The sequence below is a fragment of the Gossypium arboreum genome, chromosome 9 (genome assembly GCF_025698485.1).
Source record: "Gossypium arboreum isolate Shixiya-1 chromosome 9, ASM2569848v2, whole genome shotgun sequence".
NCBI lineage: Eukaryota > Viridiplantae > Streptophyta > Magnoliopsida > Malvales > Malvaceae > Gossypium > Gossypium arboreum.
In genome coordinates this window covers 73,451,581-73,463,181 of record NC_069078.1, presented here as the reverse complement: position 1 = coordinate 73,463,181, position 11,601 = coordinate 73,451,581, and the positions used below count along the sequence as shown (strand labels likewise).

Here is an 11,601-nt window from a genome sequence, read left to right as displayed (position 1 = left end):
GGCCAACAAGGGTTGAAAGTAGATGAAACTGGGCCAAAACACCCACACCACAAGACGGGGCACCGCAGCACTCGGACCAGGTGTTACAACGCCAACTTACAGCCCCTCCTTTGGCCATTTCGCGTTTTGCTTCCTTATTTTGCCTTCTACACATTCTCGATCCTTAGTTTCATGCTCGATTTAACCTACAAAATTGTCATAAAATACTTAATTCTAAATACTTAAAAACACATAAAATATTTTTAAAAATCTACTAAAACTATAAAGAATGCAAAATATATGCATGAATGCAAATTACACTAAAATACTATGAATAAATGCAACTTAAGAAACTAACTAAAACTAAATAAAAAAAGGCATAAATTATAGTTACAATCAGCACTTATCAATCCGCATCATGCTAAATAATGTTTGCGACACTTACATCCACAACTAAATTCGCAACCATGGTATGAATTATCCAATTATCTTCTATTATTTTTAGTCACTCTTACCCATATCTGTAGCTTCAAATTCACGTGTGTGTTGGGGGTTCATGAGATGGGAAAAGGAAACATTATGTGAGTTTGAAGCAAATTAAAATCTTGGCTTGGTTACAAACCAATGTCTATTAGATTTATGTTTATTTTTCCATTCTTTAGTTGCTTTTCATTTTTTTTTTTAAATAATTTTTTTTTTCAATTTGTATATATATGTGATGATTACCTTGTGAGTGAAGAAAAATATAAGGAAATGAAAGAAAAGATCCTAGAGTCAATGACAAGAGGATCACCCTCTCTTTTCTTCCTGTATCATTATCTTTATCTCTCTCTCTCTCTCTCTCTCTCTCTCTCTCTCTCTCTCTCTCTCTCTCTCTCTCTCTCTCTCTCTCAAGTCCCCTTCCAAACCGTTGTCTACTTAGACCCATCAACCAACTCTCTTTCTCTCTCCTTTCTTCCCTGTATTCTAAGCAAACCCCACAACCATCAGCATCATCATGAGCACCATTTCGCTCCATGAAGCCTTCTCCTTTCTCTCTCTTTTCCTCTTTTAGTTCCAATCTATAAAGTGTGCCCACTAATCTATATGATCAAACTAGTTAGGATCAACAAAAATAACCCACCAAGATTATTGTTGTGGTTGTTGGATAGCATCCAAGGCTTATCTCTCAATTAATTTCTCTCTTAGGAGATATTGGTTTGATGATGAGGCAGCCTCCATCCATGAAGGGTGACATTAGTAATGGTACCAATAAGCATAAGAAAGGGTTATGGTCGCCAGAGGAAGACGACAAGCTCGTCACCTATATGCTAACAAATGGCCAGGGTTGTTGGAGTGATGTGGCTAGAAATGCTGGCCTGCAGAGGTGTGGCAAGAGCTGCCGGCTTCGATGGATAAATTATCTCAGACCCGATCTCAAACGAGGCGCGTTTTCGCCTCAGGAACAAGAGCTTATAGCCTATTTACACTCCATTCTTGGCAACAGGTGCACTTCTATATCTTGCATGCAAAGCTAATTATTTTACATGTTAAGGTAACTTATTTCCCTTCTCGTTGTTCATTTTCTTGGATTAATCCAGTTAAATTTTCATTGAAGTGAAAGAGCAAAGTAGAGTGATCAGATCTTTTTCTCTTCCAAAATTTTATGCCAATCACCTACAGTAGTTAACTCCAGCATGAACCTCTTTCTATGTCTTCTATTTCAAACTCTATTTTTTTTTCTAGGTTATTAGCTCTATAACATTCTTACTAGGTATAGTACACGGCACATTCATTAGCTAGAAATATTCTAATTGTTTGCTTCATCGGGTGAAACGGTGAAACCTTTCTTTTTCTTTTTTTTTTTTAGTAAGCCAACGTTTTATTCATTAAAACCAACATATAACAAGAAGGAGATGCATACATACATACATATGATCATAGTCTTCTACATAATTATACGGCATATATAATCCCCTCAGGCCTCAACCTAGATTATTGTCTAAATAAGTACAGGGGCGATAAGCAGAAGCTCCGGTTGGCCTCAGAACTTTTGATAATCCTTGCAAATAAATATCTTAAATTTTCACTTGCAAGTAAGGTATAATTATAATTTTCCCCTCCCCAGAAAGTTTAATTTGGCCTTCCTTTGTAAAATTCGTACATCCATAAGGTAAACTTATTACCACTTTTTAATTTTGATTGACCTCATTTTAATTAGCATAATACCTCTATTCCTTTTTATTCGATTAAATAGATTTTCTAACATTAATTATTATGTTAATATTTTTTATGCCAATAATAGAGAAATACTTAAAGAATGTACTTAGCTATAATCCTACTTTTCTTTTCACATGGAAAAATATATTTTCTTTAGTTATTTTTTAGAATTGTTTTTATCTTCATTAAAATAAATTTATACATTATTTTTTTTTGTGAATTACAATACAAGACAAAACTCAAACAACTAATACAACTCAAACTCAGGTTACACCTGAAGTGGTGAACAACCTTGACCATCAGGCTAGTACATTTAAATTTAAAGTTCTCACAAGCAATTTTATTTTTCATTTTAGTTATAGCATTATACATACATAACACAAATACAAACTCAACTCTCTTAAATCGAATTTTTGGTTTCACCTTTAAATAAAATGAGTGTGTAAGAGATATTAGGAACTCAAAATTATAAACTTAGATGACATGAATTCAAGGAAATATGGGGTTTATTAGATGGAAGAGGGCTTTTTCTTTCTTTGTGTAGATTTATACCTACATAAAGTGAAACTAGTTCATAAGCTCCCAAAACTTATGAGGAAATTCTAACTAAGACAAAACATGAAGGGCTGAGTGGGAAGCTGATGTGGAAAGACCTGTGGAGTAATTTGAGGATCAAAAAAGATAAGCACCAATCAAGAGCTCTCTTTGTTGTTTGGTAGCTAATTTGCACATGCATGCCATAAAGCACTTGAATCATGGGTGTTTAGGGTAGTTGGTGGAGAGATAAGAAGCAAAAAGTAATTATAAATTACAAGTCTATGGACATATATAATATATGCACATGAATCAGTCAAAGTTTGTCCATTTTTAGTATTTGGATACTCTATTTATGGAAATATGAAGCTGAAAGTAGCATGAAAATTATAGGGTTTTTTTTTTTTTAATTGTTGAACATGATTTGATTGTTTGGTTTGCATACTCTATATACGGATACATAAAGTTGGAAGTGAAATGAAAGACGTTTTTGTAATGTATCAAGACTCTATAATCAAATCTAACTTTTAGTTTGCAAGGGAAAGATATTATTTAGGAAAGAAAAAAAAGGCTAAACAAAAACATAGATCTTCTATATGATATACCAATATTTTGAGATGAGGCTTTTGCACTTCCTTGACGTATACATTCCTTTATGCAAATAGCAATGTACACTTCTTTTTTTTCAGAGGCATTTTTGCTTTGGTCTTTTGAAATCACTTCCCACTATTTCAATCATATTTATGGAATTAAAATATTCTATTAATAGTACCAAATAATATATATCAATTCTAATTTACATCTAATATAAGATTTATGTCTCCTCTTTAGGGCCATGCATGAAAAAAATGCATGTGGTTGCCATTACTATAGTTAATTTAATTAGGGCCATGCATGAAAAAATGCATGTGATTGACATTACCATAGTTAATTTAATTATATATTTAAGAGACAATATTTGATGCATTATCTGTGCATAAGTCTCACATATATACTATTGATGGATAATAATATGACACATTATCATTAAATAAATAAAAAATAGTGGAGGACTTATAAATAATCTAAAACCCTAAAAATTTAATAAGACTTAGACTCTAAACTCCATTAAACCTAATATTATAAATTCAAGAGTTATTAATATTTATTTATGATAGTTATGATTGATGTTCAATATGTTTAAATAAAATTATTAGTATTTTCTTACAAGTCTTCTATGTTTTTTGTTTAATTTAATGATGATGAGTTATATTTTATTCATTGATGGAGTATGAGACTTACACATCAATAATTCATTAAGTATTATTTTTAGAACAAAAATTATGATTGTTTTAAGCTCCTTGAATTGGAAAATGGCATTGAAAATTTGTGTTGTTTGCTTCTAACCTCAATTTAAAACACACTCTTGTTTAGAATTGAAGCATTCATGCATTTTATTTATTCAAGAAACATGCAAAACCTAACGACACTTTTTCATATACTACTGATGAAAACATGCTGACTCTTTCAAACCCCTCTAATCAGGTGGTCTCAAATAGCGGCTCGCCTGCCTGGTCGTACGGACAATGAAATAAAGAACTTTTGGAATTCAACAATCAAGAAAAGGCTAAAGCATTCATCATCTACTGCCTCACATAACGCCAGTGATTCATCGTTGGAGCCTAACAAAGATGCCATGGCGGCACGGCTCATGACGATGCTTGAACATGAGGTTCCGCCAATGTACCTGGATTTATCATCGGCTTGGTCGAATTCTTTCTTGCAATCCATGGTCCTTAACCATTCCGGCAACTCTTTACTGATGCTCCAGCATGGCAAAAACGTTGTTGGGCCCGTCGGATACTTTGATCCGACAGGCTCATGTGTGACACAGGCTGAGGTGAACGGGGACAGTTCCTTGGGTGAAAGTGAGATATTTGGAAGTGTTGATAATGGGATAGAAAGGGAGTTATATGTGCCTCCATTAGAAAGCATTGGGAAAAACCTTAAAATTGAAAACTCAGTTGATGGGAACATCAACAATGGTTCCAATATCATAAATACTAGCGGTGTTAGAAGCAACAAGAATAATAACATGTCGATAAACATAGACAGCGACGACGTTGGGAGTTTTTGGATAGGAGAGGAGCTAAAAGTTGGAGAATGGGACATGGAGAATTTGATGAAAGATGTTTCTTCCTTTCCTTTTCTTGATTTCCAAAGCTGAAAATAGTTAATTCTAAACTTTAGTTATAATTATAAACCTCCAATATATATATATATATATCCATGTATTTGAACAACTTTTGGAAGGGAACATCTCAAGGAATGTTATTGAGATTGATGTACAAAGTAAAAAAAAAAAAAAAAAATCTTTCTAAGCCAAAAGTTTTATTAATAGCTAGCATAAGACTAACAATTCATAGAGCACAAGCTCAACCCAAAAAAACCTAAATACAAGGAAACAACACCTAAATAAGCAGCTCACATCACAGGAAACTAAGAAACAGAAAAATGATATAAAAAACCCAAACAAGACACAAGCAAACACCAAAATACTCAAAAGACTTGGAAATCTCCTCAAGTATACCCCTCCAAGTCAAAACATAACTCACTTCACCAACTCAAAACAAAAGAAAATCTCAGCAGAGATATTCCAAGATTTGCTCATTAATGCTTAAAAGCTCAAGAGAAAAAAAACAGGATAAAACTGCTTCTTTTGCTTCAACTCAATTGCACTTGGCAATATGAAAGTGCTAAAAAAATAAACTTCAGTCAAATCAATTGACCACTCATCAATTCGTGAGATCATCTAATTCAAAGCCTTGACAATCCACGGTAATAAGAATATAAGAAAGTTTCCATTTTTTTTTTCAATATGATTCAACCTCCAACCATACTGCAAAAAAAAAAATGATGCAGAGTTCCCCATAAACGACGTACACGCCCAGCATCTCCATTCACCAACACTCTCCCAATCTAAGTTGAGATTTTCAATAAGCCTAAATAATTCAACACCAAATCGATGCTAAGTTGAGAGACAAATATCCCAGAGATGATTACATTTTAATAACAAATATAATAAAACCTTGATATGGAATTTTTACGGTAATACTCATTTTTAAAAATATGTTATACATGTGATATTGCGAATTATAATATGATATTTTTCATATAAAATGTAACTGAAATCATTTTTATTATTCTGCATTAATTCCATTTATCTTTGTTACAATATTGTTGTTGCACTACTTATACCAAGGAATAGGACAAAATAATAAAATGTGAGTCCAAGCAATTTTAAACTTTTCCATTCTCTTCATTGCCGCCAATGGATAAAAATTTAATCCACCTTAAATTGATTCCAGTTGTACAAGATTAAAGGCGAGGACGGCATCATCAAGGAACAAGATCAGCATGGAGAAGAGCGGTTGTGTGAGTCTTTGTTAGCGATCTCCCAGATAGACTGAGTTGTGATGGCTGAAGCATTTGTTAATTGGTTACCACATGCCTTCGTACTAAGCAAAACAAGTATAAAAGGTAGAAGATTCGATTTCATTAGATTTTCTTGCATGGAGGATGCTAGAAGAGCCATATGGAGAATGAACGATTGTTGGATGTTTAATAATCAGTTGACTGTTAACTTGGTAAATTTCGAAGGTCATTCACTTTTTTGGAGAAAAAAGGAGTCGAGGACCCAATATCAAGGGTGTTTAAGACGAGTCTAGGGTAAAGGTTAAAGAGAATGATGGAAATATTACCATTGGTGTGGAGAAATTATATGTTTTGCATACAAGTTTGATTGGGTGGTGTAAAAGGTTTTATAAGAGTAAGGAGCTAGCCAAGGATATTGCAGGAATGGGTATTAGGGGGCGACGATTATGAGATTATCTAGGTCTATGACTCTGTTGATGTTTGAGAGTGTGGAAGTTTTGGATTATGTCAGTTCAAACCATTGGGATACTCTGGATTTTTGCTTCACAAAGAAGTAGCGTTGGTCGGGAATATGAAGGTGGATAGTCGAAGAATGTGGCTAGCATGTAGGGGGTACTGATTCATCCGTGGGTTCGCTTACTTCTCAGAATATTGGTGAAAGATGGGTTGAATATGTATCTGTTGACAGTGCGACTTTACATCCTAGTTCCTTTATGAGAGCAAATATACAAATTTTAACAGAGTGTTCATCTCGAATTGATGAGATGGTTCAACTTCAAGTGGGAAATAAGTAATACAGTGTTCGTGTTAATGAATTTGGTCGCAATGTAATTAATCAATATCGTGGATGTGATATTGATTCGAGTTTTTCCATGGAAGAAAGGTAGAAGCGATAGGGAAAAAGACACTGGAAAGAAATTCTAATAAAGATGAGGGGTCGTCAATGGATGTTCACGCAAGCCAAGGGAAGGATGATTGAGCCAAAAGAGGGCCTGTGAGGAGGGTAAGGTTATTTTAAAAGGTGCAGTGGGCTTTGAGATAGACTATGGTTTAAGGAAGAGGAGAGCCAGGGTGATTCCCCTAGGACTACGGAGATTCTAAGTTTTCCAAATTGCGTCGAGTCAAATGTTGGTGGTGATCGGATTAGAAAAGTTAAGTTGTTGAGAGAGCTAGAAGAAGTGGATAATAGGCTAAAAAAAAAAAAAAGGAGGGTTGCAAAAGGTATAATCAAAGGAGTTTCGAGGTGAAAGCCAAAAGAAGAAGAGCAAGTGTTTGGTGGCTAATGTCTCATTATCAAATACTGACTTTAGAAATGGAAAGAAATTTATCTAAAAGAGAGGGGGAGGAGACTCTAATTTTGGGAAATTAGTGGGCTACAAGCTGATGGTTACGACGATCTTATTAAAAAGGACTTGGTATGTATTTTGGAAGTTAGGGGAGTTAAGTTAACTGGGAACTACGTTCTTGGATTTTTGAGGCGCGAGTAAGTTGGTGAATTTGGGCACTTTGAGTAAAGTACTACGAAGCATTGCTAGATTGGTGTTGATTCAAGAGTATTAACTCATCGGATTGATTTAGTATGGCTTAATTCTGATTTTGGTTTCATATTTCTCCTTCTCTGGGTAGTTGGGTGGGTTTATTGCTAATTGGGAGAGGGGTAAATTTGTGTTGAATGATATTTTGGTGCTATCTAATGTGGTTGCTGATAAAGGTGAGTGGTGTAAGTGTAATGTGAAGGTGATTTTTGCTGCTATTTATACTCCATGTTGTTTGAAGGGTCAGAGACTTATTTGAAAGGTATTTGGTGTTTAGGGGGGATTTTATGATTGAGCTGGTGAGGAGATTTTAAAGGGGTTGATGCATTAATCATTTTCATTTTCATTGTTTTCTGATGTCCAGGTGAGTCGTGTTTGGAGCTTGCTTTTAAGTTTTGAAGTTTTAAAATATTCTTTAAACAAGGAATCAGTCTGATTTTGGAGTAGCAAAGAGAGGGACGTCTATTGAAGCTGAGATTGGGAGCAATGGGGTAGGCCAGCTGGAACTATGGAGAACCCATAAGATTAGGAGTCGACTTGGCATTAGTTTCAAGGATTTTGTGGTTGAAGGCATTCTTTCATAAGGCAGCAACAATCAAAAGTGAGAGGAATACGTTGGTGGGAGATGCTTCGGTCCTCTAAGGTCATAGGATTTTAATAAAGCAGAGTTTTTGCTCGGAAGTGGGAACAAGGTTGCTACATCTTCTGTTGTAACAGTAGGAAGAACATTTGCTTCTAGATTTTATTACAAAGTATGTGGATAATTTTACAAGTTTTATTTAATCTAAAAAATTTGAAATATGCTTCTATGAATGAATTGAAAAAAAAAATTCACAAAGATTCAAAAGCACCAACACTTTTAATATTAAAATGTATAAAATTTAAATATATTTTACTTAATTTTGTTTATTAAAATGATAGAAACGTTAAAAAATTATAATTCTAAGATAAATTAACATTGTCAGTATTTTTAATATTATTAATTAAAAATATGTTTACTATTTTATAAAAACAATTTAAACTAGAAAAATAAAAGTAATTTCAATTAGAATTTTTATAAATTATAAAATATAAAAATAAATATCTTTTCAGTCAAGATTAAATTTATCTTTTCAACAATTTTTTTAACATTTTCCCTAAAAATGTTTAAATGATTTAAAAACATTTTGACTTTTAATATCTTGAAAAATAATTTTCAAACATTAAAATTAAAATATCTCTTTATCAATAAGATTAAAATAAAACCATTTTAAAAGAATTTTTAAAATGAATTTTCCATATACACCTTTAAAACTTCTTAAAAATTAAAAAATTGAAATTTTTAAAACTATTTTACGCTAAAAAAATAAATAAATATATATTTTTAAATACAATATAAAATAATTTATCAAAAATTTTGTTAGAAGTTTTAAAGTTCAAAATATTATTTATTAAACAACTAAATAATTTAAATAAATTATATAAGTTTAAAGTAATTTTTATATGATGTTGATTATTAAATATTTTTAATTGATATTTGTTATAAAATAAGGAGAGACAGGAAGAATAAAGAACAAAGAAAATATGAGAGCAACCAAGAATTAATTTTATTGATCAAAAGGATGATTACAATGTTTCATCAGAGTTTCTATTTATAGGCGTAAGAAGTATAAAAGAAGTAAAGATCTAATTCTAATAACTATTAGAATTTAAAGTACATTGAAACATTATCTTAATCATGATAGACATTCACTTAATGAGATATTCATAATACTCCCCCTTGGATGTCCATTGGTAGATAATGTGCCTCGTTAAAACCTTATTAAGAAAAACCTTGTAGGATAAAAACCTAATGAAGGAAAAAGAGTACACGATCAGGAAAACCCAATGGGACAAAACCTCGGTTAAGGGAAAAAGAGTACAACATGTATTTACTCCCCCTCATGAAAACATAACATACTTTCTCATATTCTATGTATTCAATCTTGAATACTAGTTTTTCAAATGACTATTTGAATGTATTGCTAAGCATTTATACCACCATTATTTTAAAAATTATGAGTGAGGAAAAATTTTGGGGAAACATATTTTGATCTCTTTAGGAATTTCAACAATAATCATAGTAAACTTTAATCATGATCATTCTATAAAAATACAATTAGGTATTTTGGATCATTTTATAATCCTATTTCATCTACTATTGACTAAGTCAAATTTACCACATATGTTCAATTATTTCAATTCATATAAATGAAAAATTTCTCAAAAATTTCAATATGCTTCTAGCATTTTAAATCTTTCAGATATTTTAATATAAACTTTACTATATAGTGATTCATAAAAGGTTGTAACAATATCCATTAGACGCAAGTTAAATCGTTTATGAATCGTCAATTTAATAATATATGTAAAGGTTATTACATCCACCACAAAAGAATATTATATCTTTTCATATTCAATGTCAGGACTTAGCGAAAAAATTCATATTTTTATTCCGCTTTTGCAAAACTACTTTAATTGCACCTTTGCTTGCTTTATACCTTTAGATATTTGGACTACTGGTCCAAAAACTCCACAAATTTAATTGTACTTGAGTTGCGTATTTCTATTTTGATCAATTTATTTCTATATCTATATTTCTCAATAGATTTATTCAGGATCTTCTTTTTATTTCATTATAATAATACTGTATGCAAAATCATTATCAACCACTTTTATTATTCGATTCCACATTTTCTCGAATTGACATAACTTATCGAGATCTCTTATTTTCATTATTTTAAAATTCAATTTCAGGTACCTGAATCTCTTCTGAAGTTTTACTTATTAGTTATGTCTTAGGTCTCTTCTGGAGCACCCGCCTCCACTATATGACCATCTAGAGTAATTTTCATATTTGGAACTGATCAATCTATTATTTATTCCAATTGATTGTTTTACTGGGACTTTGAATCAAATTAAAATATTAGATGGTATATAACACTTGATTATTCTCTGTAGCGACCCGAATTTTACGGTTATCGAAAAAGTGTACTTTCGGGTCTCAGTTTCTGAAGTGAATTAGCTTAAATTAAGGATAATTAGATAAAATGATTAAGTTGAATAAAGTGTGAAAGTTTAATTATAGAATAAAGAAAATTGAAGGGACTAAATAAGCAAATAAACCAAAATGAGTACCAAGTGTATGGTAAAAATAAAATACATGTGTAATAAATATTATACATACATTTGTAATACATGTATGTATTTACTTATTATTTAAGTAAATATTATTGTATTAATATTATTTTATATTAATTAAAAGTTGACAAATGTATGGTGCATATAATGACATGTGTAATACTAATATACATACAATTGTGAAATACATGTATATTTACTTATTATATAAGTATATTATTAATATATAAAGTAAATGAAATAAAAGGAAAGAAACAGAATAGCATGAAAGAAACAAAGAAGGAAGGAAGTAAAGAAAGAAAAAAAAGGGAAATTTAAGGATTTGAAGCTTTAAGCTTTAAAGGTAAGTCAATTAAGTCCTTTTCTTTTAATTTTAATGTTTTAGAAGTTTTAGAACGAAGTTTTAGAAATTTAGTTGAGATTTTGAAATTTCCTAGGTTTTTGAGTATAGTTCATGTTGAACAAATGATTGAATTAGGGATTAAATTGATAGAATTTTTAGTTAGAATTGATTAAAGGATTAAATTATAAAAGAAGCTATTAGTTTTACCTAGTAGGGACTAAATTGTAAGAATTTTGACATTAGGGTTTTATGATGAAATTTAGATAGCTATGTCTAAGTTTGGTTGAAAGTTGAGTAGAAACAAAGTATGAATTGAGATAGAAAAAGTAAATGAATTTAGTTAAGATTAAAATTGAAATTAAAGTAGAAATTAAATAGAAATTGAGTAACAAATTTAAATATTAAATGTAAATTAGTATTGTATTAATGATTATGAAA

The 11,601-nt window shown here is 31.2% G+C and overlaps 1 protein-coding gene across 1 annotated transcript; it reads left to right on the top strand.

The window, feature by feature from the left end:
• The first annotated feature begins 723 nt into the window (after positions 1-723).
• LOC108456244 (transcription factor MYB46-like) lies at positions 724-5,029 on the top strand. Its single transcript, XM_017754842.2, has 2 exons — positions 724-1,465; positions 4,237-5,029. Exons 1-2 carry the CDS (start codon positions 1,182-1,184, stop codon positions 4,916-4,918), a joined length of 966 nt encoding a protein of 321 aa, XP_017610331.1. The 5' UTR covers positions 724-1,181; the 3' UTR covers positions 4,919-5,029.
• Positions 5,030-11,601: the final 6,572 nt, after the last annotated feature.

Excerpts from the sequence above, each read along its gene's own strand:
- LOC108456244 (XM_017754842.2), top strand. The coding sequence starts at position 1,182 with ATGATGAGGCAGCCTCCATCCATGAAGGGTGACATTAGTAATGGTACC. Across the intron at positions 1,466-4,236 it reads CACTCCATTCTTGGCAACAG|GTGGTCTCAAATAGCGGCTC; the intron begins GTGCACTTCTAT and ends CCCTCTAATCAG.